General features: G+C 37.0%; 1 protein-coding gene and 1 long non-coding RNA gene across 4 annotated transcripts in view; one reads left to right on the plus strand and one right to left on the minus strand.

Moving 5' to 3' along the window:
- Nucleotides 1–2,277, plus strand: part of LOC100115830 (transcription elongation factor S-II) — a 63,484-nt gene extending 61,207 nt beyond the window's left edge. Inside the window, exon 4 of one of the 2 annotated variants that reach the window (XM_016987228.3) lies at nt 219–2,274. In XM_016987228.3, coding sequence (XP_016842717.1) covers nt 219–554 — 336 coding nt within the window. In that variant the 3' untranslated portion in view covers nt 555–2,274. Of the gene's footprint in view, nt 1–218 lie in introns of both variants that reach the window. The other variant, XM_001600754.6, reaches the window with a different exon arrangement.
- On the minus strand, nt 2,051–27,938 carry LOC116417359. Of its 2 annotated transcripts, XR_004227640.2 has the most exons (7): nt 27,856–27,938; nt 4,354–4,474; nt 3,927–4,283; nt 3,668–3,854; nt 3,340–3,577; nt 3,038–3,263; nt 2,051–2,946 (listed from the first exon to the last, which is right to left on the minus strand). It is a non-coding gene; the product is annotated as an uncharacterized LOC116417359 (long non-coding RNA). The 2 variants fall into 2 exon arrangements; XR_004227639.2 differs by lacking the exon at nt 27,856–27,938 and having other exon boundaries at nt 4,354–5,150.
- Between the last annotated feature and the right edge of the window lie 6 nt (nt 27,939–27,944).

Here is a 27,944-nt window from a genome sequence, read left to right on the forward strand (position 1 = left end):
GTGTCAAATTATCTTAAATTGTAAATTCAAATCCTACAGAATGTACTTATGAAATGTAAATATTTATAATGTATATACGATATATGATCGACATCGAAATGCAACCAAGCGAGTGCCAGCGAGCAAGGCATCTGCTGCTAGTTAAAAATGAATGCTCATGCGTTTAAATAATTTTGTGTATCATATAGTTGTTTCATACAATATTTATTTCATTTTAGGTACGCAGCAGAGTTGCGAATTTGCGAGATTCTAAAAATCCTACCCTTCGAACTAATTTCATTATTGGGGCTATTACACCAGGACGCCTAGCTACTATGACAGCTGAAGAAATGGCAAGCGATGAAATTAAACAATTAAGGGAACAATTCAAAAAAGAAGCTATTAATGATGCTCAACTTGCAACGGTGCAAGGAACAAAAACAGATTTATTAAAATGTGGAAAATGCAAAAAACGTAATTGTACCTACAATCAAGTTCAAACTCGATCAGCCGATGAACCCATGACGACTTTTGTTTTATGTAATGAATGCGGAAACCGATGGAAATTTTGTTGAATTTCATTTAGTAAATAAACTCAAGGGGCGTATTAGCGCGCCGATAGCAAGTATAAGTATATTTAGATATACTGCGCCTTTGGAGAGCATTGTGACCTGATTGTACCTTATTTACTTTGAACAAATCATTTTTATCACACATGCTCTGATCGTTCCGCACAACCCAACGATTATAGCTTAGTTAAACAGCAAATTGCATTATTTAATGAGGTGAAAAGCTAAAGTATTTGGTTATAAGCAAGGGTGTTACGTTAGGAAAAATAACACAATTCTGGTCATAATCACTGACAGTCCATATAACCTCTCCCATTGTAGCATTGTGTTTCCCATTGGTAAAACCTTGCATTAGTCGGTACTTTATCTTCGCACCCATGACAAAAAAATAGTATGAGCAACTAGTGCGGTGATTTTCGAGTCACCCACGCGGGCTCCATGTTACGGCACCAACCCGCCAATTTACCCATTATACTTATTCAGAATACTGTAAAGGGAAAAATCAATGTATGTATACATAGAATATTTGTTCAAGGTTGATGCGCTCGCTTCACCCCGGTTTTTTTATACGATTCGCAAGTGTTCGGGGAAAGGGAAAAATAAAGTTTAGGTAGAGCGCTCCGTAGTTTGCAATAAATACAGGTATAAGCTTTGCTTGAAAGTAAGTTATGCCACCCGGCCCTGGCCGAAATTAAAACTAAGAAAAACTAAGAAATGTAAATTACAGAGACAAAAAATATTTGCTTATAAAAAATAAGAAAAACTAAGACATTCTAAGAAAGATAAATAAATAAATGAGAAAACCTAAGAATTATTACACAATAATGGACAAATTTCTTGCTAATTCTTGATTTTTCTTAACTTTTCTTAACTTTTCTTAGTTTTTCTTAGTGGTTTTTAGTTTTTAGTAACTTTTCTAGAATTTCTGCGAAAAAATTTACATTATTATTAAAAGAAAAATCCTACCCTGGGTTCGAACCCTTAACTTTTCGGTTCAGAGGCAAGAACTTTAGCTCGGTGCCACGGTTGTATTGTAAATATAATATTATTATTGTCCTTATATTGCAATCGAACATTTCTTCCATTTTTGGAAAATTGCGAATCATCCAAGTTCGAAAGAGCTACTTCCTCTGAAATAGGTACAATAAAAATCGAGGAAAAAAATTTTATTTCAATCTAATAGTTTTAGTATAAATGGATTAACAAATAAATGTTAAGAAAAACTAAGAAATATTAATAAAACATGATAAAGTTTAAAATGAATGCATACAAAACTAAGAAAAACAAAGAAAAGCTAAGAATATTTAATTAATTTGTCCATTAATGTAGAGTAATTCTCAAACGTTCTTCAAATTTCTTTAGAATTATCAAGAATTATTTTTATTTCTTAGTTTTTTTAGTTTTTCTTACTTTTAACTTCTGCCCGGGACTCGTGGATAATTTCTAGATGATTGACAGCGGGTAAAATTAAATTTTGGTAGTGCACTACGAAGTTTTTGTGATTTAAAACGTATTTTTTACAAATATAATATGAAAAGTCTACTGAGATTTTTCAACGCCTAGGCATGGTATACTAATGTTCGGGGTGAGGTTTTGTACACTACGAAGCGCACTGCATTCTTTGTATGCAGATTACCTAAAAATCGTGTACGAGAGTCCTGTGAAAACTATCCATGATTTATCATCAAATTTTATGTCTACGCATTAAAAATTACTTAGCATACTACTATAAAGACTAATTTTGTTTCTATTCCAAACACCTAGACATTTTTTCTACAGTTCCTAGTGACCTCAGCATTATTTTTGGGAAGAAGTAACGATATCAAAAGCTTACTAGTACTCCTGAAGTTGTTATCACGTAAACATTAAAGGCGATATCGTATTAAAATTGATAACCTAAAATTACTTTTAATTGTTACCAACCGTTGTCTAATAGTTTTTGTAACCTACTGTTTTTGATTCTAGTTTAGTTTTACACACACGCGCGCGCGCGCGCACACACACACACACGCGAGTGAAACTATTTGATATACATTTTGTACAATGTACAAATAAAAATCATTACATAATTATGTAAAGTTTTTGTAAAGAAATGATTCTGCATAAATTGTGTATAATCTTTGTAAAAACTTGACAAGTAATTAATTACATATATTTTTAAAACAATTCTATTATTTATGATATATTAATATTAATAAATAGTAACAGTTATGAATAGTTAAACAATAATTCATTTAAAAGAATTAACGTTCTTCTTTGTGAGCTGATTTCAATTTTTTTTCTTCTTTAAATCTATTTTTATCCCTTCCTTCAATTAATAGTTGCGTCATACTTCTTTTTATAATCTGGCCATCTATTTGCTTCCAACTGAGGGACTTTCCATGAGCTCAAACATATGCTATAGTAAAAATTTTGGGTATTATTTTTTGTTATTTATTTTAATTTATAGACACGTAATATAAGCAAATGCATAGTTTTGTATAATTTACCTAGAATTGCTTTTACTTGGCATTCGTGGAGTCCCTGTCTACTCTCTGAACTCCTTGAGTTATTTGACCCTTTTCCAAGAAGAGAGCATGAACTGAGTGTCTCTTTTGTAAAAATGATTTTTATTAGAGCTCGGGCTAAATACGTTAACTTGTCGCAGGTATCTCGGGTATTTTTTAAGCTATAACTTTTTACAAAAATGTTTAAACCCTCAGCGAGTTCAATTACCTTAAAATAATAATAAGAACTTCAACAATTTATTCTATATTACTATTTTTATAAGAATTAAACAAGTTATATATACTTGCTCCATTTGATTCGTCAGCTTTTGTATATTGTAACGTCGAAACTACATAATTTTCCACCTTCTTTATATTTTACTCTACTGCTTCGACAGATTTCCCGCTGTTATCTGACAATTCATTTTCAACAGGGTCAACTTTTACATTTCTCGCTTCTTCAAAATTCTGAACTTCCGTCAATGACTCTGAAGAATATTTATTCTCACTCGAATATTTTATACCTGCAGTCTCGTTTTGTATCTAGAAAAAGTTCAACTTAAGTATTTACTTTGTATATAATGTCATCAATAAACGTTTTATGTGATCGTTTCGATTTATTTTGAGGTGTACCGCTAATGATCTTGTCTTGTTCCATCGGCTCAATACTGTGATATGTACGTAAGTTATCTTCTAGTGATATAGACTCTGGTAGAGACTCAATTAGAGGCATGTTATGAGACCGTCTTTTTCCAGTACACGTAGGATTATCAACTGCTTCCATTAGCATTTTTGTTTAACCTCTGTGATCCTCCAGAGCCTGTGTATGAGTATGAATGCATGTTAATTTTAGGTATAGTATAGTATACAATATTTAAATTATTTTTCTTACAAGCGTCAAAGAATCCAAACCATCTGCAACGATTGTAAGCGCAGCGAAACATGATTCTACATCAGATCATAAGCTAGCGATTTTTATGCATATCCAGTTCAATTCGTTATCATCTTACACATTTTTTGATTGGACGTCTATTTCAGTAGTTCTTAAGGCAAATCTGTTTGCATTTTCTGAGCAAGTAGTTTGCGTACTGGATTTACTTGTACTCGGCAAATTATTATCTTGCAAATCTACATTTGAAACCTTTAGTTTACAGCTTATCTGCAGGTCAATGTTTACACCTAGTTGTTTAAATAAATTTTTTTCCACCAAGGAATCTACTTGCTTCTTTATCTGTTTTATTGCTGGTTCCTATAAAAGTTGTTTTTGTTTAGCCATAAAATAATAAAAATGTTATGTGAGCATAATTGATAAATGTTACCTTATCACTCTTTTCTTTCGAATCTGATTCGTTCTCTATCGTGTGTCTGCCTTTTCTTGACTTGTTGCTTTCTTCACATTTAGAACGTCATCCATTTTTCTAACTAACGCTGATTCATCGGCTAATTGTAGAATAGAAAAAATCAATCAATTAAAATCGCAAATTATCAATATTCCGCCAGAAAATCGAAGAAATTTTCAATTCGTAACCGGCGTTTTTATAGTTCAGAAAAGCAACCGAACATGAGTTCATTTTTATGGTTCTTTGTTAATACACTAAAAAATTTGTATGAAAATACTGTAGAATGGTTCAATCAACGCAATAATGAGGTTAGACGTAGCCGCGTATTAACGCCGATAGCTACGTTAGACGCGTGTGCGAGGGCACCAACTCAAAATATTATGAAATATAACGGCGAATGCAGTTGCTCATTTTACGAGCATAAGGGTGAAACCTGCGCAACTGGAAAATGGTTTAACAGAGTATACTAGTTTACACAGTATGTTATACCAAAAACGAAAGAATGAATGCTGTCGCAAGCACTGGCAGCTATAAATCTTAATGTTAAACACGTAAAAGGTGTAAAAGGTCCATCCGTGACTGCATTGATTCCTGCGTTTGATACAGCTCGTTCTTTTGTTCCTGATTATCTGCACTCTGTTTTGCTTGGAGTTTTTGCCTCTCTAAATTACGGAACTCAAGCACCAAGAAATCTTAAATACATAAATTATTGGAAAGCTTCAGAACTCAGAGAGGCCCTTATACATATATTTCCTATTATTTTAAGAAATAGACCTAAAAAATACTATGATCATTTTTTAATGCTTTAATATGTCACAATAATTTAGTTAAAAACTAAAATTCATATGCGCGAGATTGAACTGTCTGAATGTCTTGAATTTGTAATTGAAGTAGAGTCTCTTTACGGCCGTGAAAAATGATTCTTCAATGTACATCAGTTAATACATTCAGCTCAAAATGTAAGTTTATGGGGGCCTTTCTGGTCGTGGTCAGCATTTCCTTTCGAAGACGGTAACGGTCAAATTTAAAAAATTTTGGACCAAATAAAATAGATATAGAAATTTTAAATACTTTTTACTTTATGAATGCGCACAGAATACTTAGGTATAAATTACACATCACAAATAACTTAGAAAAATGCAGCGTAATAAAAGTACTGTTGAAAGCTGGAAATATGAATTTTAATGAAGATGAATTGACTGTTATAACCTACTTTTGTTCTTCTTATTTAACAACGATAGAAAATATTGAAGTATACACTCGAATTCAAATTGACAATACTATTTTCACATCTCAGAAGAATCCAAGTCAAACAAAAGATGCAATTATTCTATTTTCTGGGAAAACTCCTGCTTAGAAACCGTACTGCACTTTTTATCATTGAATAATGTATTGTGTGCTTTAGTCAGGCAGCTAATAACATATCAGGATGGAGAAAATGCAATTATAAATCGAAATGTAAATATAGATTTTACGAACTATACAGGGTGTCCCATTTTAATTTACCACCACCTAAAACAGGTTAATAATTTGCTCTGAGAAAAAAATGTTTCAAATAAAATTTGTTGGGTTCGAAGGGGGGCATCTTTTGGCTATTTTAGCTGCGACCTTGAACATAACCTTCAAGGTCATTTGAAAGTCAAGACCAAATTTTCATATGAAATGTGCATATTTTTATGGCGGATTCGGATTCTACTAAAAAAGAGAAACACTTTTTGTCTGAATCATTTTTTTAAAAATCCCCAAATTTTTGTTGTAAATGGCTTTAAAAAAGTTGAAAAAATCACTAATATCTCTTATTGCCCCACCCTTTAAAAGAAGTTAAAAATTTGCTCTGAGAAAAAAATGTTTCAAATAAAATTTGTTGGGTTAGAAGGGGGGCATCTTTTGGCTATTCCAGCTGTGACCTTGAACATGACCTTCAAGGTCATTTGAATAAGATTTATCACAGATTCGGGTTCTACCAAAAAAGTAACACTTTTTGTCTTAACCATTTTTTGATCATCAATAGGTAGCTCTCCCTTTAACTGAAAAGAGAATTTGTCCTAGAAATAAGCTGTTTTAGATGAATGTTACTAGCTTCAAACAAAGACAGAGGTATCCTTTTGATCACTTAAGGCAAGACCTTCACGTCCAGCCACTTAAGGCAAGACCCCGTCCAACCACTTAAGGCAAGACCCTATCCAGCCACTTAAGGCAAGACCTTCACGTCCAACCACTTAAGGCAAGACCTTCACGTCCAGCCACTTGAGGCAAGACCCCTTCGTTCAGCTAGTCACGGAAATTTCAACGCCTCAAGTGCTCTATCAATTGCCCATTTTGTTGAATGCACATTTGTATTCTCTGCCGAAAACTTCTTTGGACATCTATTAATGTTTGTGGGGTGAACGCCTGGAATGCTGCAACAATTCTCTCCATCATATTTTGTGCCGTCGTCGGGGCTTCCGCGTAAACTCTCTGCTTCACGGCCCCCCACAGAAAGAAGTCCAATGGGGTCAAATCTGGCGATCGCGCAGGGAATTCACAGATTGGACTACCAATTCCAATCCAACTATTTGGGTATGTCGCGTTCAGAAATCTCCTGACAAGTAGTCTACGATGAGCGGGAGCACCATCTTGCTGGAACCACATGTCTCGCCTTATTTCTAGCGGAATGTTTTCTAGAAGAGGTGGAATTTGGTTCTCGAGAATATCTAAATAAAGCTCGCCGTTTAAATTACGGTCATAAAAAATTGGACCCACAACGTATTCCCCAACTATGCCCGCCCAAACATTAATTGACCACCGTCTTTGTGTACGGTGATCTCGCTGCCAATGTGGATTTTCTTCTGCATAATAATGCGCGTTATGAAGATTAACTCCTCCCATATTGTCGAACTTTGCCTCGTCTGTAAAGAGAGTCCGATTAAAGAAAAATGGATCTATGCGCATTCGTGTTTCCGCCCATTGACAGAATCTAAGTCGCCTGGCAGGATCACCAGGCTCAATGGCATGTGTAAGGTGCAAGTGATATGGATGAAATCTAAAATGACGCAATAAACGGGAAACTGTTGATCTGGGTACTCCATGCATTCGCTGAATTTGTCGCGTCGAAATATGAGGATCCTCGGCAATTACAGCACGAACCCCAAGTGCAATATGCTCTCTTGGGCCCGTCCGTCGCCTCTTCCTTCTTAAGTTACCTCCTTGAGCTCTTATCGTTAGAAGTTTAATATTCCTCCTAGTAGGATGACGAGCGTCCGGATACCTTTCAGCGTACAGCCTCGCTGCAGCCTTGTAATTGTCGTGACATTCTCCCAGAATCTTGATCATGTTGACTATCTCTACTGGCGTGTAGTCAGCCTTTATCTGTTGTAGGTAGATTTTTTAGGGAATATTTAATCTTACTAGAAATAATTTATTATAAGTATTTTTCTGCTCTGAAATTCAGAAAGTCAATGAAAACCTAATGATGAGAAGCTTTGAGGAGCTGTAAGAATTTACAAGCTTTACCAATAGAACGATAACGAAGCAAAAAAATGTCTTTTAGCGAGAAATAAAGCATTTACGAGAAAAATATTTCTTAAAAAGATGCGTACTTTATCAGAGAATCTGAATATGATTTAAAATATGTACAATTTTCATTAAAAAAACTAAGCTTGATTTTGATTCTCAGTTGAAAACATGCCCCTTACTGCTCAAACTTGCCCCAGATGATGTCAAACTTGTCCCAGTTGTGACCGTAAACTTGCCCCAGATGATGTCAAATTTTCCGCAGATGACGTAAAACTTGCCCCAGAGAATGTCAAACATACCCCGAAGATTGCAAACTTGCCCCAGAGAATGTCAAACACACCCCGAAGATTGCAAACTTCCCCCATGTGATAAAAAATGAATCAGATTAGCGTTCTAATGAACTTTGGTTCTGTTAATAAATTTTTTGGTAATTTCATTTCTTTGAAAAAGAGAGTATTTTCCATTAAAGTGGTGGTTCTTTCTTAAAATGAATTTAAGGTTCGAGGTCAAGGTCATAGCCAAGCTTCAATTGCCGGAATAAAAATCGAGGATTACCGTTAAATAAATTGACTGACCTTCGAATGACCTTGTTGGTTAAGGACAAGTTCATGGCTAAGGTCATACTTGGACTTAAATTTGTAAAATTGTGTACGTTTCTAATTCCTCGGATAAAATGTAAAATTTTTAACTTCTTTTAAAGGGTGGGGCAATAAGAGATATCTAGTGATTTTTTCAACTTTTTTAAAGCCGTTTACAACAAAAATTTGGGATTTTTTCAAAAAAGTGTTTCTCTTTTTTAGTAGTAATCTGTGATAAATCTTATTCAAATGACCTTGAAGGTCATGTTCAAGGTCACAGCTGGAATAGCCAAAAGATGCCCCCCTTCTAACCCAACAAATTTTATTTGAAACATTTTTTTCTCAGAGCAAATTATTAACCAGTTCTAGGGGGTGGTAAATTAAAATGGGACACCCTGTATAATACCTATTCGGGGTACTTACTGTATTCAAGCACTTCCTGTTCAACTAATTCAAGGAAAAGTTTCAAGAGTCGGTAATTATGTTTGCTTTCCTCCCAACAATTTTTAAAAAAAGGAATTGTTCTTACGCACCTTTCTTTGTATAACATTTTCTGACAAATATATATAATTTTTACATAAATTATGTATAAATTAGAAATAAATTATGCAAAAATGATTGTGTATAAATTGTACATAATTTATACAAAATAGTTTTACACGGGCACATGCACACAAACGCACAACACGCTCATACACCCATACCTTAGTGGAAATGGAAATTGTGCTATAAAAAGTCTGCTCCATAGTGCCGAACTGAGCCACCTTGCACTACGCTTATATCATTCCGAACGCATCAAATATTTGGCACAGTCTAGCACATCGTGATACAGTATGGTACATGTTTAGCACTAGACTCAATTTAAAATACTACCTGACATAATATGGCATAGCTTGGCACAGTTAGGCACAGTATCTCATACTTTGACATAGTGTTGCTATGCCACATCCTTATCATTATTTATAATCGGTAGCTAATAAGAAATCTTAAATATTATAATACAAATAATTTCAAGTTTATGAGACTTAAGAATCGTTTATTCATTTGGGCAGTTACATTAACTATTCTTTACAAGTTAATAGTCATATTAGCTATTCTGTAAAGAGTGGAAATCGTTATATTAACACCCTATGAAAAAATAGCTAAAGCAGTTAGTACTTCAACTGATACGCTGGCGACCCGGGTTCAATTCTTTCTCGGGGCACTTTTTTTATTAAATTGTATAAAGGAGGTTATGCCATTGTTCCAGATAGAAGGATTACTGCCACACTAACGCGCTCGATCACATACAACCCTGTACACATACACGATTCATACCTACGAGAGCCTTGTTGATTTCAGGCATTCTCTCTCGAGCAGCAAGTAAGTTTTATAAGTTTTCTACTCTGTAATCGTATAGTTGATAAAGTTTTGAAGTTAATTAAAGGAGAACATTTCGCGCTAAAAACTGTGGTGTTTGTCGTGTATTGAACCTGAATCCTCACCGCATTCCATTACTTCTGCAACACTGGTCCTTCGAGCCGGATGCGGCGACCTTCAGAAGACGTATTGCGATATCACAACTACCTAGGATCACAACGAGATCTTTGGTACACTTAATCGACTGCATCATAGTGACACGCTCTACTGCACAAAGTGAAAACCAGCTATCGTCAGGTATCAATCGACGCGGAAAAATCTACTGATCATCGTGTCACGCTACATTCGACTTTGTGTAGTATCGAGTGCCGTAACTGAATCTTCAGACTTTAATCTAAAAGTTTTATCCGCGCTCCATTGTACGGCCTCAAACGTATCGTCGATAAAAGTCGCGCAAACCGAAGAATTCTACGTGTTATCGGCTCGCAAGAGAACGCCGAGTGTTTGTTTACATTGCGCTCTACCTACTCGCTTGCAATCCAAATCGCACCGGATTGAATTAAACCCGATATTGCCAAGAGCTCTCGCATTTCGGGGCAGCTGTTTTGCTGCCTACTTTCACGCGAATCCTGGAATCCAAAATGAACGCACTCTACTGTACTTGGTATGCACAGCGTTCACGAGTGCTCTATCCTTCAATACTACAGTACAGCAATGGACGACATGATAGCGAAACAAGTCGAGGAGCGAGGACTAGTCGAGCGAGGGCAGTCCACGAAAGGGGCTATTCAAGCTCATCTCTCGCGCTTGGAAACACGGTGGAGTAAGTGGGAGGACCGTCACGACCAGATCCTGGCCACTAAAACCAGAGATGATGGAAGCAAAAACTACTTCAAGGAAGACGTCTTCTCTGAAACCGAAGACCATTACCTGACTCAGAAAGCCCTTTTTCTTAACGCTTTAGCGAAGCTAGAGCCTACTCCACAACCGATACCATTGCCACCTAACCGAGCCTCAGATCAAGAGTCACGTAGAAAACTACTCACAATAGATCTACCGCACTTTACTGGGAAGTACTCTGATTGGCCGTCTTTCAAGGACTATTTTACGTCGCTTGTTGTCAACAATCGCTCACTGTCTAATGTGGAGCATCTTCACTACTTGAAATCCAGTCCGTGCGGGGATTCTGCAAACCTAATAAGAAATGTCTCTATCATGGAGGACAACTATGCACGAGCCTGGACAAAGATAACGTCTTACTTCCATAATAAGCGAACCCTTATAAATAATTCTCTCGATGCACTATTCCGGTTACCTTCCATGCCATCTGAGTCTCCCCAAGTACTAAAGCTGAACAGAAATGGTACTTCGGATACTATTGAGACGTTGGAAGTTCTGGATCAGAAAGCGAATGCCATAGATGACCTTCTAGTCTATATCACCATAAGACGATTCGATCCAAAAATCTCGTCGTGACTGGGAGCTGTCTCTCGGCAAATCCACCACACCTGTCACCTGGGGGGAGCTAGACAAGTTTATGAAGTCGCGCATTCAAGCGCTGGAGAGGTCTGAGCCAGCGGCTCCGCTAGTTTTGGTGTCCGATCAATCGAGCAAAGGCAGCACTGCTGGATAACAGAAGCCGACTAAGAACTCTATATTGCCTCGCATGCTATCTCAAAATCAAAGGCACGCAAGCATAATTGCTCCTGCTGTGGTCCGATAAATCTCCGTTTGTCCAAGGGTCGTGGTACCAAATCCTATAAGGACTATATCGCAGTCTTCGTGTGTCTTTCGACACCCGCGGTACATCTAGAAGTCGCTTCAGGATACTCAACCTACGAATTTCTCAACGCTTACAGACGATTCGTCGCTCGTCGGGAATTTGCGCTACCCTTGCTAGTGATTGTGGCACAAATTTTATCGGGGCCGATAAAGAACTACGTGCTCTCATTCAGCAAGCCACAGCCCAAAGTGACGAGATCGGACGAACACTGGCTAATGACGGGACCTGTTGGAAATTTAACCCATCAGCAGCTCCTCACTTTAGTGGCATATGGGAGGCTGCTGTTAAATCTGTTAAGTCCTATTTGAAACGAGTGATCGAGGCGAATCCTTACTCACTTTCGAAGAGATGACCACGCTCCTTACTCAAATCGAGTCGTGTCTGAACTCGAGGCCACTGCAACCACTCTCCGATGATCCTACGAATTTGTCTGCCTTAACGCCGGCACACTTTCTTATCGGGACACCTACGTTTACTGTGCCATCCACGCTTGAAGTCAACACATCAAGACTAAACCACTAGCAGCTGATTCGCCAAATGTACGAGCACTTTTGGAGCCGATGGTCTTCCGAGTACCTACATGAGCTGTAACACCGGCCAAAGTGGCGTACTACTCAACCGCAAGTTAAAGTTGGGAATCTATGCGTCATCCGCACAAATCAACAGCCACCATGCAAGTGGCCCTTGGCCCGTATAACACAAGTACACCCTGAAGATGACGGGCTCATCCGTGTAGTTCAAGTTCAGACGGCGACTTCGTAGAAATGTTTTATGAATGTAAATCATTCAGGTTACCAGAAACAAATGTCAATCGCATCAAATTTGGATTAGTTTTTAGCAATAAAAGAATTCAAATAATGTCTGTCCGTCCGTCTGCCTTGATTTTTTTTGCATTTATTTTACGAAACTCGATGTATATTATAAACAAAAAACTATTTAATAGTATAGACAGGTACATATGATAAAAATCTACATTCCTACCAAAAAACATTTTCAAGATTTGGTCCAGGTAGATTTGAAGCTATAAAAACAATTTTAAAAAATATATATTTGGTCCATTTTGTAAAAACCCTCCAAAACTCGAAAAAAAAATTCTCTTTTACAAGTACATTTCACGTATACCGATACATATCGGGTATCGTATCGGTAGACATGAAATGTACTTGGTTATAAGTGTCAAATTTGCATGTAAAACCACCTATTAGCCATTATATCGTCGCTCCCTACGAAAAAGTAGCACTGTTCAAATTTCACGTCATAAGTAGCACAACACATTTCACGCACGCTAGACTAGCACAACTCAAAATTTCCCGCGAAGACTAGCACAACTCAAACTTTTTCATAACTTAAACAACGAATTTCTATAAAAATTTCCAGAATTTTGCAAAACTGTCCCTAATGAACATTTTTAAATATTCACAATTTACAACTTATTACCGAATTTAAAATTGTTTTCACAAATACAATAATTTTTTACAAACATTTTTTAAAATTATTCACTTTGTTTAGAAAACTTCTAAAATTTCCGAAACCTTTTTAAACTTTAAGGTTTGTCTGTCTTTGTCCAAGGTTTTCATGAACTAAACCAACAAAATATCCCAATTAAAACGTGAAATACTCACATTTTAAGTAATATAAAGTCGCGAGTTGTGCTACTCTTGACCACATTTCTGAACTGTGCTACTCTTCGCGACAAATCATGAGTTGGGCTAGTTTTCATTTGAAAATTTGAACTGTGCTAGTCTTCGTACGGAGCGACGATATCATCTTTGTTTTCTACATAACTTCTAGTAGAAGGTCAGGCCCATTCTGAAACTTTACAGCTACTTTTTTACTATCAAAAGGTATCTTTTTACTGTACTGAGGAGGTCGGAATCCGGATCAAACATTCAGTTTTTCAAATTTTAAGGTTTAAAATGCAAATAAGGTAGCCTTAATATATATATATATATATATATATATATATATATATATATACAGGGTGACCCAATTTAAACGGGCACCGCTCATAACTCGTCAGGGACAGCCACAATCGAAAAAATGGTAGAGACCAAAGTTGTAGGATATCGAAGGGGCAACCCGATGGTGACCTTGGATTTGACCTTGAACGCGTTTTTCAAGGTCATTTGAAGGTCAACTTTGGATGTTTAAATAGGAACCCCATTCTTTTATTGCGGGAATGGAAAGAGCGGTAAATTTTACGTTCAGAATGGTATGTTCGGTTGCGGCACTGAAGGTCATCGCAAGGTCATGCAGCCAGAATGAAACCCCGCCTACGTAATTCCTCTAGCAACGCCAAATTAAAAAAATTGGTAGAGGGTAGTCCTGGGTAGTTCTAGTTAAAAATGCATCCCTTATGATACAAATCATTGAAAATAGGCAAAAATTGCTTAAACCATGAACTTTGAACAGCTAGAACTCGAAGCATCATGAAGGAATCGCGCTGAAATATTTTTTGTAAGTCAGGTACAACATATAGAATATATATACAGGGTGTTTCATTTTAATCCGACCACGACAAAAAACCATGGAAAAACTAATTTTAACGAAAAATGACCTTAACAAAAGTTGAAGGGGGTAAAGGGGGCCATCGAATGACACAAACACCCTTGAACTTGATTTTCAAGGTCATTTGAGGGTAATTGTGATTTTTTTAACGGGAACCCCTATTTTTGACCTCGGAATACGGAGCAGCGGAAAAAATAACGTCGGAAATGACATTTCAAGTTTGCCTTAGTGACCTTGAGAAGGTCAATTCAAGGTCAAATAAGAAGTATCAGCCTAAGATTGTTTCCTATCAATTTTTTCGTAGAATTATCATTTTGTTATTGTAATAAACATTAAGAGAATAATTGACTTAAAATGTGATTATGCTTTGCTGACTTTAAAGCCAGTTTGTAAGGTCAAAAGTGCAAAAATGCAATATCAAATGTTATGTGAAGTCCATATTTATATCCTAACTTTAGCGTTACCCAGGAACAACGACGTGGACGTAATAGGATTGTGTTCCCTTTGGGGTGCTTGATTAGAGTGAGTCCCCTTGCCTCTCACTTTTCGGGGTGCTTGATTAGAGCGAGTCCCCTTGCCTCTCACTTTTCGGGGTGCTTATTTAGAGTGAGTCCCCTTGCCTCTCACTTTTCGGGGTGCTTAATTAGAGTGAGTCCCCTTGCCTCTCACTTTTGCTCAAAATTCAACGCAGGTGCTTAAAGACACCACCATTTTGTTGGATACACAATTCAATTCGCTGCTGAAAATGTTCTACTGTTCTGAGTAATACAGCTCTTGGGATGTTTTCACAAGCGGTTTGAATTCTGTGGATCATATCTTCCCTTGTTGCAGTTTCATGTTCATAAACAACATCTTTCAAATACCCCCACAAATAGAAATCGGGTGATGTCATATCTGGAGATCTCGGTGGCCATCGAACACCCAAATCTCCACGTCCAGTGCGTCCAATCCACATCCATATATCCCACACACCAATCCATATATATATATATATATATATATATATATATATATATATATATATATATATATATATATATATATACACAGGGTGTTTCATTTTAATCCGACCACGACAATAAACCATGGAAAAACTAATTTTAACGAAAAATGACCTTAACAAAAGTTGAAGGGGGTAAAGGGGGCCATCAAATGAGACAAACACCTATGACCTTGAACTCAATTTTCAAGGTCATTTGAGGGTAATTGTGAGTTTTTTAAATAGGAACCTCTATTTTAGACCTTGGAATCGGATAGAGCGGAAAAAATTACGTCGCAAAGGATATTTTAAGTTTGCTTTGGTGACCTTGAGAAGGTCAATTCAAGGTCAAATAACAAAAAATCTGCTAAACAGCTGTTTGTCTGGTTTTATTTTACTGATGTCGAAAGGTGACCTTGACAAAAGTTTAAGGGAGCAAAAGGGGCCATCTAATGACACCAACACCTTTGACCTTGAACTCGATTTTCAAGGTTATTTGAAGGTCATTCTATTTTTTTAACGGGAACCCCTATTTTTGACCTCGGAATACGGAGCAGCGGAAAAGATAACGTCGGAAATCACATTTCAAGTTTGCCTTAGTGACCTTGAGAAGGTCAATTCAAGGTCAAATATGAAGTATCAGCCTAAGATTGTTTTCCTTTCAATTTTTTCGTAGAATTATCATTTTGTTATTGTAATAAACATTAAGAGAATAATTGACTTAAAATGTGATTATGCTTTGCTGACTTTAAAGCCAGTTTGTAAGGTCAAAAGTGCAAAAATGCAATATCAAATGTTATGTGAAGTCCATATTTATATCCTAACTTTAGCGTTACCCAGGAACAACGACGTGGACGTAATAGGATTGTGTTCCCTTTGGGGTGCTTGATTAGAGTGAGTCCCCTTGCCTCTCACTTTTCGGGGTGCTTGATTAGAGCGAGTCCCCTTGCCTCTCACTTTTCGGGGTGCTTATTTAGAGTGAGTCCCCTTGCCTCTCACTTTTCGGGGTGCTTAATTAGAGTGAGTCCCCTTGCCTCTCACTTTTGCTCAAAATTCAACGCAGGTGCTTAAAGACACCACCATTTTGTTGGATACACAATTCAATTCGCTGCTGAAAATGTTCTACTGTTCTGAGTAATACAGCTCTTGGGATGTTTTCACAAGCGGTTTGAATTCTGTGGATCATATCTTCCCTTGTTGCAGTTTCATGTTCATAAACAACATCTTTCAAATACCCCCACAAATAGAAATCGGGTGATGTCATATCTGGAGATCTCGGTGGCCATCGAACACCCAAATCTCCACGTCCAGTGCGTCCAATCCACCTGTCACGGTAATTTTGATTAAGATATTGTCTAACTATTCGAGCATAGTGCGCAGGAGCTCCATCTAATTGAATCCACATTCTTGCTCTTGTGTATAAATCTACTTCTTCAAGAAGTACTGGAAGACCTTCTCTCAGGAACTGTAAAAAATTATGGCCATTTACATTTTCATTGAAAAAGTATGGGCCTACAAGGTATCCGTTAACAATTCCACACCAAACATCAAGACTCCAACGATTTTGGTTATCTATCTGCCTGTACCAATGCGGATTAACATTCGACCAATAATGACAGTTGTGTCGGTTAAGCTCTCCATTGCTTTTGAATTTTGCTTCATCAGAAAACATTACGTATTGAAAAAAGTGACGATCATTAGCAATCATTTGTCGTGCCCATTGGCAAAACTGTAGCTTTAACCTCATATCAGCAGGTGTGAGATCCTGAGTCAAAGTAATATGATATGGATGATAACGTTGACTTCTCAGTATTCTCCAAGCAGTAGCCATAGGTATACCACTTTGCCTTTGAATTTCACGGGTACTAACGTGGGGATTCAAATGAACCATTGCTAAAACGACCATTACACGAAGATCATCTTCGTTGTAATTACGACGTTCTCTAACCCGTGCTAGTTGCCCTTGTTGAGCTCTACGGTAAATCTCACGAATGGTTGTATGACTTGGATGTCTTCTATCGGGATATCGAATTCGATACAAGGCTGCAGCTTGTCGATAATTATGTCTAGATTCACCAAGAATCAATAAAATATCAACCCTTTCAGCGGCTGGATAATCAGCCATTGTTAAAAATTTATAACAAGTTCAATAAAAAAATTTGTTTTTAACAAACTGAACAAATTAGATAGCTTTCGATGAGTAATAAATTTTAATAGAAAAAATAAAGGTCAATGAATGAAAAAGAGAAAATGTTAAACAAATGATATTTGATTAGTTTGGCTAATCAATAACTATTCAATAACTAGTAAACTATTGAATACTAAGTGTAAGTAACAATGAGTAGAGGATAAATTCATATGAAAAGAGATCTCTTATTAGAAAAATTGTCTATTTCAACAATGAGTCGCGGGAAAATTCAACATGAAAAATCATCTTTACAAAATAAATTATTTATTTCAACAATAAATTCAGGCAAAATTCGATGAGAAAAATTAGTAGCCAATTGTGTCCACGTCGTTCCGAGTAACGCTAAAGATAGGATAAAAATTCGCTTACGAAAACATCCCAAGAACTGAATAGAATCCAAAAAAATGGTGTGTCTTTGGGCACCTACATTCAAATCTGTACATAATAAAAGTGAGAGGCAAGGAGACTCACTCTAATCAAGCACCCCAAAGGGAACACAATCCTATTACGTCCACGTCGTTGTTCCTGGGCAACACTAAAGTTAGGATATAAATATGGACTCCACATAACATTTGATATTGCATTTTTGCACTTTTGACCTTACAAAATGGCTTTGAAGTCAGCAAAGCATAATCACATTTTAAGTCAATTATTCTCTTAATGTTTATTACAATAACAAAATGATAATTCTACGAAAAAATTGAAAGGAAAACAATCTTAGGCTGATACTTCATATTTGACCTTGAATTGACCTTCTCAAGGTCACTAAGGCAAACTTGAAATGTGATTTCCGACGTTATCTTTTCCGCTGCTCCGTATTCCGAGGTCAAAAATAGGGGTTCCCGTTAAAAAAATAGAATGACCTTCAAATAACCTTGAAAATCGAGTTCAAGGTCAAAGGTGTTGGTGTCATTAGATGGCCCCTTTTGCTCCCTTAAACTTTTGTCAAGGTCACCTTTCGACATCAGTAAAATAAAACCAGACAAACAGCTGTTTAGCAGATTTTTTGTTATTTGACCTTGAATTGACCTTCTCAAGGTCACCAAAGCAAACTTAAAATATCCTTTGCGACGTAATTTTTTCCGCTCTATCCGATTCCAAGGTCTAAAATAGAGGTTCCTATTTAAAAAACTCACAATTACCCTCAAATGACCTTGAAAATTGAGTTCAAGGTCATAGGTGTTTGTCTCATTTGATGGCCCCCTTTACCCCCTTCAACTTTTGTTAAGGTCATTTTTCGTTAAAATTAGTTTTTCCATGGTTTATTGTCGTGGTCGGATTAAAATGAAACACCCTGTGTATATATATATATATATATATATAAATATATATATAATATATATATATATATAATATATATATATATATATATATATATATATATATAATATATATATATATATATATATATATATAATATATATATATATATTATATATATATATATATTATATATATATATATATATATATATATATATATATAATGCACGTAGAGGGGTAAAAATAAAAATCCACGCAACTTGAAGAAAAAGAAACGAAATTCCAAAAGGTAAACTTAAGCTAAAACCTTTCAAATTGTCATAACCTTTATCCTAAAACAATAGAACAGTCGAGATTAAAATTCTGAAAATGGGAGACTAGGATTCTGAAAATTATCGATGAGATTTGATTGTTTATTTGAAAATTATTGTAAAACCTAATTGGGCAGATTGAGTTAAATAATTGAATTTTGGCATATGACGTGAAAGTTAACGAGAAAAAGAAATTAAGTGTGCTGAAATAGTCTAACAAAAGTTTCAAAGTTTTTACGTAAATTGCATATAAAGCGTCACTCTTTCACCTGCGACGAATCAAGGAAAACCCAGCTACTCCACGCTCCCCGAGCTCAATAATTTATTTAAAAAATCTCCTTGGCGCATCAGAGGAAGGAGAGCGAAGCGAGGATAAAATCAAAAACATAAACTCTTAAACCCATCTACCCCATGCACTGCAAGTTTACGTACTCGACACAGCGGAGGAAGGCTGGCGTGAGGGATGATAACATCTAAATCTAAAATCCATCTACTTCTCGCACTGCGAGTTTCAGAACTCGGCATAGCGGAAGAAGGCGAGCAAGATTTACAGCAATATTACAGCTTCGCAGTCATTTTACTCTCGCATTTTTTATTCTAGAAAAACAAATTATGTACAAGTTACGTAAACAGACTCTTCAAAATTCTATGATTTGAGAGTACTTATTTAAAGCATCCATTCATTTTCAATCCACGCGCCAAGAAAATTTTATAGGAAATGCGCGGCTTATGTCGATTACAATAGCTTGTACATGTACAAATTATTAGACAAGTACAACATATTGTATACATGCTTGTATACAATAATTCTCGCAATTGCTCGCTTTCCTCCGCTCTGCCGAGTACGGAAACTCGCAGTGTATGGAATAGGTGGGTTTAAAAGTTTATGTTTTTTATATAAACTTGTCGTGCGTGGGGTAGGTGGGTTTAAGAGTTTATGTTTTTGATACAATTTTTGCACTCGCTCATCTTCCTTCGATGTGCCCTGGATTATCGAAAATTAAACGAGGTCACTATAACCGATAATTATCCCTTACCGAACATTCAAGATATTTTCAATCAACTCGGAGGTTCGACATATTACACGGTTTTAGTTCTCGTGTCGGGTTATTATCAGATTCCATTACATCCGGACGATCGGCATAAAATTGCGTTTACTGTAATGAATGCCGGGTTTTATGAATGGAATGTTTGTCCGCAAGGTTTAACATCGATGCCCGTCACTTTCATGCGATGCATAAATAGAATAATATACAACATCCCTATGAAAGAAGAGGAAAGACCGATAGGTGCTCCTGCTATATCGCCGGAAGACGCGCGAGAATTAGATTCGGGACCACTGGATGTTTGCGTGTACCTCGACGATATTATCTACGCAAAAACTATACAAGAACATAACGATAAATTCGCGTAACTATTAAGACGACTAAAAGCCGCCAATTTCAAATTATCACCAGACAAATGCGATTTCCTTCGTACAGAAGTAAGTTTTTAAGGACATTTAATCAGTAACGAAGGAATACGCCTGCACCCCAAGAAGATAGAAGCAGTAAAGAAATTTCCGCGTCCTAAAGCTGTTAAAAATATACGGCAATTCCCTAGGATTAGCAGGATATTATAGGAGATTTATTAACGGATTTTCAAAAACAGCTAAACCATTGAGCAATTTACTGAAGCAAAATACAGCTTTCGAATGGAATGAAAAAGCGCAAGAAGTTTTTAATATATTACGCGAAAAATTATGTAAAGAACCTGTTTTGATTTTCCCGAATTTTTCTAAACTATTTATATTAACGTCGGATGCTAGTCTGACCTGCGTGGGAGCTGTGCTTTCTCAAGGTACTATAGGACAAGATCGCTCGATCTCATACGCATCTCGAGTGTTAAATGATGCCGAAACCCAATATGATACATATTCATGGTTTTCGGTATTTGCCATTTCAGACACTGTTTATTAGGCACTAAATTTGTCGTTTGTACAGATCATTTACCGCTATGTTGGTGGAAAGATTCTCGAAATCGCAATTCACGCGCTACGCGATAGAGGCTTAAACTATCGGACTACAATTTTGAAATTATTTACAAACCAGGTCGAATAAATCTCAATGCCGACGCGATTTCTCCAATTGAAATCCAATTGAGGAAATTACAGATACAGTAATGCATATTCGCGAAGGCACAGAAAATATTGCAGAAACTAGATTCGAGAGTGAAAACACCCTTAGAGCCGGCGGCTATCGAAGTTGCGACCGGTCGAATGACGTGTACACGTGTTGGAAAATTAAGTAGGCCGGACTACCGAGATACTGAAACGCTCCGACTTAGCTCGGTTTGAAAATTATTATTTTTTAGTGGTTCGGAATGTTGTAATATTTGAGTTTCTTCTTATTTATTATTTGACTTATGCGTTGATAGTATTTCGTACTTGGCTAACGTATTGTAGCCAAAACTAATATAACTAGAAGTAAATTTGATGTTTGAATTTTATTTTAAGTTTTTTACTTAAACAGATATATTACTGTTTAGGCTACTCTCCTTATCTAGAATTTTCTTCAGAGACGTAATGCCCTTGAAATATTCTAGAGACAAAAATTTTATTGTATAAGCGATTCTTAGTATTACGTTCTTGACTAACGTATTGTAGTCAAAGCTAATATGCCTGAAAAGAGAATTATGTTTTCATTCGTTTAAGAAAGATTTTCACTCAAACAGCTGTATTACTGTTTAAGCTACTCGTCTTAATAGGTGCTCTCTCCTCAGACGTAATGTCTCTAGAGTGTTCCGTTTGCCAAGTTTTGTATAGTTGACCTTCAGAGGACGCATTGCCTCTGACGTTGTACTACACAGATATTAAAATAAAAAATTTTAATATATATATATATATATATATATATATATATATATATATATATATATATATATATATTGTAACGTTGTGGCCTTGCTAGCGCGAAATCGGATAAGTGTGTCCCACTGAGCTTAGGAACCGACGCGCAAGGCTACCACGTTAACAAGAGGATCGCTGGGTGACGAGCAGGAACTCGCCTCGGCTGCTCAGCATCTCCATCTTGACGGACCGCGGAGTCCTTCTATGCTCGGCTTATTTATGAATGGAAGCAAGGGTTTTAGCATGCATAATAATGTCACTCTAATAATTTATGCTAAGAGAACCTTCGAGCTTCATCTGCCCTCAGAACGTTTATTCACTCGAAATAACAATGTGCAATCGTGTGTGCGTGTGTTGTGCGTCGAGACGACCATCGGGATCGGCCGGCGCACTATGCGCGACAATTGGGCTTTGCCCTTGGCCCTACGCTAAGCTATATACTCACTCGTGCTTTTCTGCGCGTGATGTGCCATGCGCCAAATTAACCGAGAGAGAGAGAGATAGATCGGCTATTCGCCGTTTGATTGGCGGCCCACTCGACTCCTCCTCGTAGCGTTGGCGAAAGCTGCAGGCACTGAGTTGCCATAACCTGGGCACGATGTCGTGGCCCTCGGCCTGAGGGTCTGGTCTAGAGCCGCGCCCTTGAAGATGAGCGGATCCGACGGCTGACCGGCTTTCGTGGCTCCTAGCCACGTGTGGTCGCTACCAGAGTTGGGAGTCGAGAGAGCGAGTCGCGTTTCTCTCTGCTGATAGATAGTCCTTCTTCGATCGATTCGGGGCCCTTCGGATTGCTTCGTGCGAATCCGGCTCTGCTATCTCGTTCTCTCTTGTTGCGTGTTTATTAGTCACCGTCGGCTATTGTCACGCTTCTTTCCTTTTGCCTCTCTCTCTCTCTCTCTCTCTCTCTCTCTCTCCTATTCTACTTCTATACTTCGCGCGCGGCTCCTGCCGCCTTGATAGTCGTCGCAATACGTGTTTGTATATGTGTTTGCGCGCTTCGCGCGCGTATATGTGCTGGGCTTATGCCGAGCTGTTGTGAGGGCATATGCACTGTCACAATATATATATATATATATATATATATGGGACGTTTCACGTCAACCGGACCATCAGTGCACCCAAAATTTGGGTTAACCTAACAAGACGTTTGAGGTCTCAAAATAATTGTCTGGTCAAGGGCTTTTGAAAAAGTTCTGGCCTTTTCAAAAATCCAATGTGGCGCATAAAATATGGAGCCTGCAACCCACGTTTTCATAGCACATTCAACAAAAACAATAGTAAAAATGTTCTAATTTGTGAAATATCCCACCGAAAAGCATGTACAACTCATGATAGGACATATTATTGAGAATGCTGACGGAATTCCAAAATCAAAAATGGCGGAATCAAAATGGTGGACATTATACCTTCACCAAACCCATTTTACCGCAACAAATGATTTTTGATCAGTTTAAAGTATCGATATGGGGGTTTTCAGGGTCACTGAATCTTATTTTAACCTCGACATTTCAAAATTCGAAATGGCGGAATCAAAATGGTGGACATTATACCACCACCAAACCAATTTTACCGCAACAAATGATTTTAGATCACTTTAAAGTATCAATATGAGGATTGTTGGGGCCACTGCACCTTATTTTAACCTCGAAATTTTAAAATCCAAAATGGCCGATCCAAAATGGCGGACATTATACAATCACCAAAACTATTTTACCGCAATGAACGATTTTAAATCAGTTTAAAGTATCGGTATGGGAGTTTAAGGGGCCGCTGAATCTTATTTTAACCTCGAAATTTCAAAATTAAATATGGCCAATATAAACTGGCGGATATTTGTCATAACCCACCCGCAGGCTCTCTCGCGAAAAGCCCTTGCTAACGCGCAACCCGCCGAACACTCCACGCACGCTGCAGCGCTTATCACCGCGGCACGCCGCTTGGCGGCTGCGCATTACCCACAAGTGAAGTAGCGTCGCGGAGGGCACATAAGGAGGCCGGGTCCAGCGCTGTACCTCGCCCCTCTTCCAACAGCCTAATGATGCAAGTACACGGCTCGTGTCCAATGACTTGTGCAAAGACTTCAGCAAATAAAACTGTTTTGTGGCAAAGGAGTTTATTGCTTTCAAGTGATTTATTTCATCCTTCTTTTTTACCTACACCCCCAACCCCTTCCCACGTTTAGCAACCCATAGAAAGGAATATTTTCTTCAAGGAATGCTTTCTTCATCGGCGACTTTTTCTCCAACAGTCTTTTTCAGGATAGTTGGTGAGCAAGTCCATCAGCGGCTTTATTCATAAGCGACTTTTTCTCCAACAGTCCTTTTTAGGATAGTTAATAGGTACATTAATAGATACATTGGCGACTTCTTCTTCAACATCCTTTTTAAGGCAGTTGTTGAGTAAGTCTTACTTTATCGGCAACTCCTTGTTCAACTGTACTAGCCGTAATTTTGTTATTTCTAACATTTTTTTTTGTTTTGGTTGTGCTTTCTCATATCCTACAACAATGTCTTCTCCTGCGAAAAAATATCGTATCGATAGATGCGTTAATCCATTTGATATTAATACACGACACAGCAAATCTCTTAGGAAGATCTCCAAAGAATTTCAAGATGTCTATCCTTATTATCCAACATCTTCACTAATTTGTGATACATGTAGAAAATCCTTTTACAAACTACATGATTTGTCATCTCCAAACGTCAGTATGAGTGTTGATTTTGAATCAGAGACTGACTCACCTTCGGTTTCAAACACGGATGCACCTATGCAAGATGATCTTACAGATATTTTAACTTGACTTAAAAACAAATTCCAATCCCTGCCGGAGAACGATCCATTACGTGTCAGTATTCTTACTATTTTACCCGAACACTGGGCAATACGTAAAATTATGAACCAATTTGGTGTGTCTCACAGAATGGCTCGTAAAGCAAAACAGTTAAGAGAATCAGATGGAGTTTTGGCTTCTCCTGTTGCAAAACGTGGAAAAACATTACCTGTAGAAACTACTCAGAAAGTTGAAGATTTTTACGAAAATGATCTTAACAGCAGAATTATGCCAAATAAAAAAGATACCGTCAGTATTTATTTATATGGTGAAAAAATAAAAGTGCAGAAAAGATTATTACTTACTGATATTAAGAACCTTCATAATCAATTTAAAGAACAGTTTCCTGAACATCCGATTGGGCTTACCAAGTTTGCGGAACTGAGACCAAAATGTTGTGTCTTTGCAGGATCCTCTGGTACACACAATGTATGTGTATGTACGATACACCAAAATTTCAAGGCGATGATTTACGCAGTAAATATAGAAAAAATCTCAAACAATATTCTGAAGAATTATAAAGATTGTTTGAATTTCGTTCTATGTGAGGATCCCAAACCAAGTTGTTATTTGAATGAATGCAAAATTTGTCCGGACATTCAAAGGTTTTCTGATTACGTTGAGAACATTATGGATGAGCACAATATTGATCAAGTCATCTTCAGCACGTGACAATCAACCGATAGATACACTTTGATAAAACAATGCCTAACATCGCAAGAATTTATTGAAACTTTATGTTCTAACCTAGAAAAGTTGATACCTCATCACTTCATCGCTAAGGAACAATCAAAGTTTATTTCTGGGAAGAAAAATAATCTTTCAGATGAAGAGGTTCTTGCTCAATTGGATTTTGCTGAGAACTATGCTTTTACAGCCCAAGATGCTGCACAGGCATTTCATTTTAATAATGATCAAAGTACGATTTTTCCTGCTGTTGTTTATTATAAATCTGAAGGCAAGCTAAAGCATTTCAGTACAGTATCTATGTCCGATTGTACTACTCATGATGCCACTGCAGTATACATAATGCAGCAAAAGCTTATACCTGAAATTCGCAAGGTTTGTCCGACAGTAAAAAAGGTAATATATGCTACTGATGGTGCTAAACAGCATTTTAAAAATCGTTATCAAATGAGTAGTTTAATGAGTCATAAGAGAGATTTTGGCGTTGATGCTGAATGGCACTGTTTTGCAACAGCACACGGAAAAGGTAGTTGCGATGGAGTTGGAGCGATAGTAAAGAGAGAAGCTACAAGAGCGAGCTTACAAGCTGCAAAAAATAAAGCAATTCTAGATGTTAAAGCTCTTTATTCATGGGCTAATGGGCGATCATTCAATATAAATTTTTCTTATACACCAAACAAGATCACGAACAAACTCGTCAATTCCTAACAAAGAGATTTAAAAACTGTCCACCTGTCACAAACATACAAATGGGACATGGATTTATCCCAGAAAACGTTGAAAGTCATGCATTACTCAAATGCCAATGAACCTAGGAACAGAGTAATTTATGATATCGGCGAAAGCCATTTATCACCAGTAAAAACTCCACGAACGAGGAGCCAGAATTGATAAGAGTGCACAAAATGTCATTAAAGATTGATTCATTTGGCTAAATTATAATTTGTTTCATCCACGCAGGCATATACATATACACAGAACAATAGAAAAATGTAAGTGCAAAAACCGCAGACAGATAATTCTAAATCTAATAGACCGGAAAAATATAAGATTCATGTGCACAAATACTGATTCCGATAATACATTTATAACCATTTACCTCACAAACCCCCATATCGATACTTTAAATTGATCTAAAATCATTTGTTGCGGTAAAATTGGTTTAGTGGCGGTATAATGTCCGCCATTTTGGATCCACCATTTCGAATTTTGAAATGTCGAGGTCAAGCTAAGATTCAGTGACCCTGAAAACCCTCATATCGATACTTTAAACTGATCTAAAATCATTTGTTGCGGTAAAATTGGTTTGGTGGTGTTATAATGTCCGCCATTTTATATCCGCCAATAACCTTATGATCAAGGAGTACTCCTGTTAGAGACTCGTCAGGAAATACCAAGGTTACATAACTTGTCCGCAGGAGAATTGGGGCTAATGCCAATGAGCAACAAACGTCATTTCATTATAATATTGCAGGGACTTAAGCTTCACTCTAAGTATTTCAAAAATCACTAAAAATTTAGTTGCAGGCTTAAAGCAGTTAAAATTAATTATATTAAAAGAACAAATAAAATCAATCAGTCTCGCAAAAAGCGTCTCGATCGAAAATGTGCGATGGGACGACATAATTAATAAAATTTGAAGCATATTAAAGGGATTGCAAGCCAAGATAATAATTTGTAAAGGAACTATTACTTATCCGCGCTTAAGCGAGCGCACAACAATCATTGGAGGCTCATTGTTCTACCATAGGCGGACATAAAGGTGTAAAAGAAACATTTTTATTGGGAAAATATGAAAATCGACATATAAATGTATATTCAGAAGTATTTACTTTGTCAATTAAAGTAATTAGTTCGAGTCAAGACTAAAAATCGTATGGTTATAACGGATAAACCTGTTCAACCCTTTGAAAAAGTTGCTTTAGACATATTTGGCCCGTTTCCGCAAACAGAAGACGGACACGATAATATATTAACAATGTTGTCTAACTCAATATTCTCTTGCGATCGCTCTTGAAGATGCAACGGCGCGATCAGTCGGGGACGCTTTGATAAAACGTTTCATCTGCACTTTTGGCGCTCCTATAAGCTATTTTGACCGATCAAGGGACAAATTTTTTAAGCAGTTTAATGAAACGAGTAGCGAAAAGATTCAGAATCACACAGTTCAAAACGACAGCCTTTCACGTACTTAGAGAATATTTAAAACAGTTCATTTCGCAAGATGCGCAATGGGATCAATGGTTGGAGATGGATGCTTTTTCCTACAACACCTCTGTACATGAGGCAACGCAACACACACCTTATAAACTAGTTTTCGGGAGACTGGCTCGCTCCCCGTCGAGCGATCCCCTTGAAACCGAAGATTGGCTTCCGACATATGCCGATTATATTATCGAGTTGACAACAAGATTAAACAATATTCAAAAAATAGCATGTGAAAAATTAATAGCAGCCAAGTGGCGTGCAAAGTATCATTACGACAAAAGCGCAAACCCACAAGATTTTAAGGGGAACAACACCTTTAAACCCCGAAAAAAAGAACTCTGAGAAAAATTCATAAATTTTAAGTACATCATTTGAAATTTTTTATAGATATATTTAGCATAAATACCTTTAATTGTATTATGCTAAAAGCTTCATTATTCCTGCTGGCACTCGGTGCAAGAATTTGTGAACTTTTTCACTGTCCGTAGGATTCCA

Source organism: Nasonia vitripennis (assembly GCF_009193385.2).
Source record: "Nasonia vitripennis strain AsymCx chromosome 4 unlocalized genomic scaffold, Nvit_psr_1.1 chr4_random0009, whole genome shotgun sequence".
In the NCBI taxonomy this organism is placed as follows: Eukaryota; Metazoa; Arthropoda; class Insecta; order Hymenoptera; family Pteromalidae; genus Nasonia; species Nasonia vitripennis.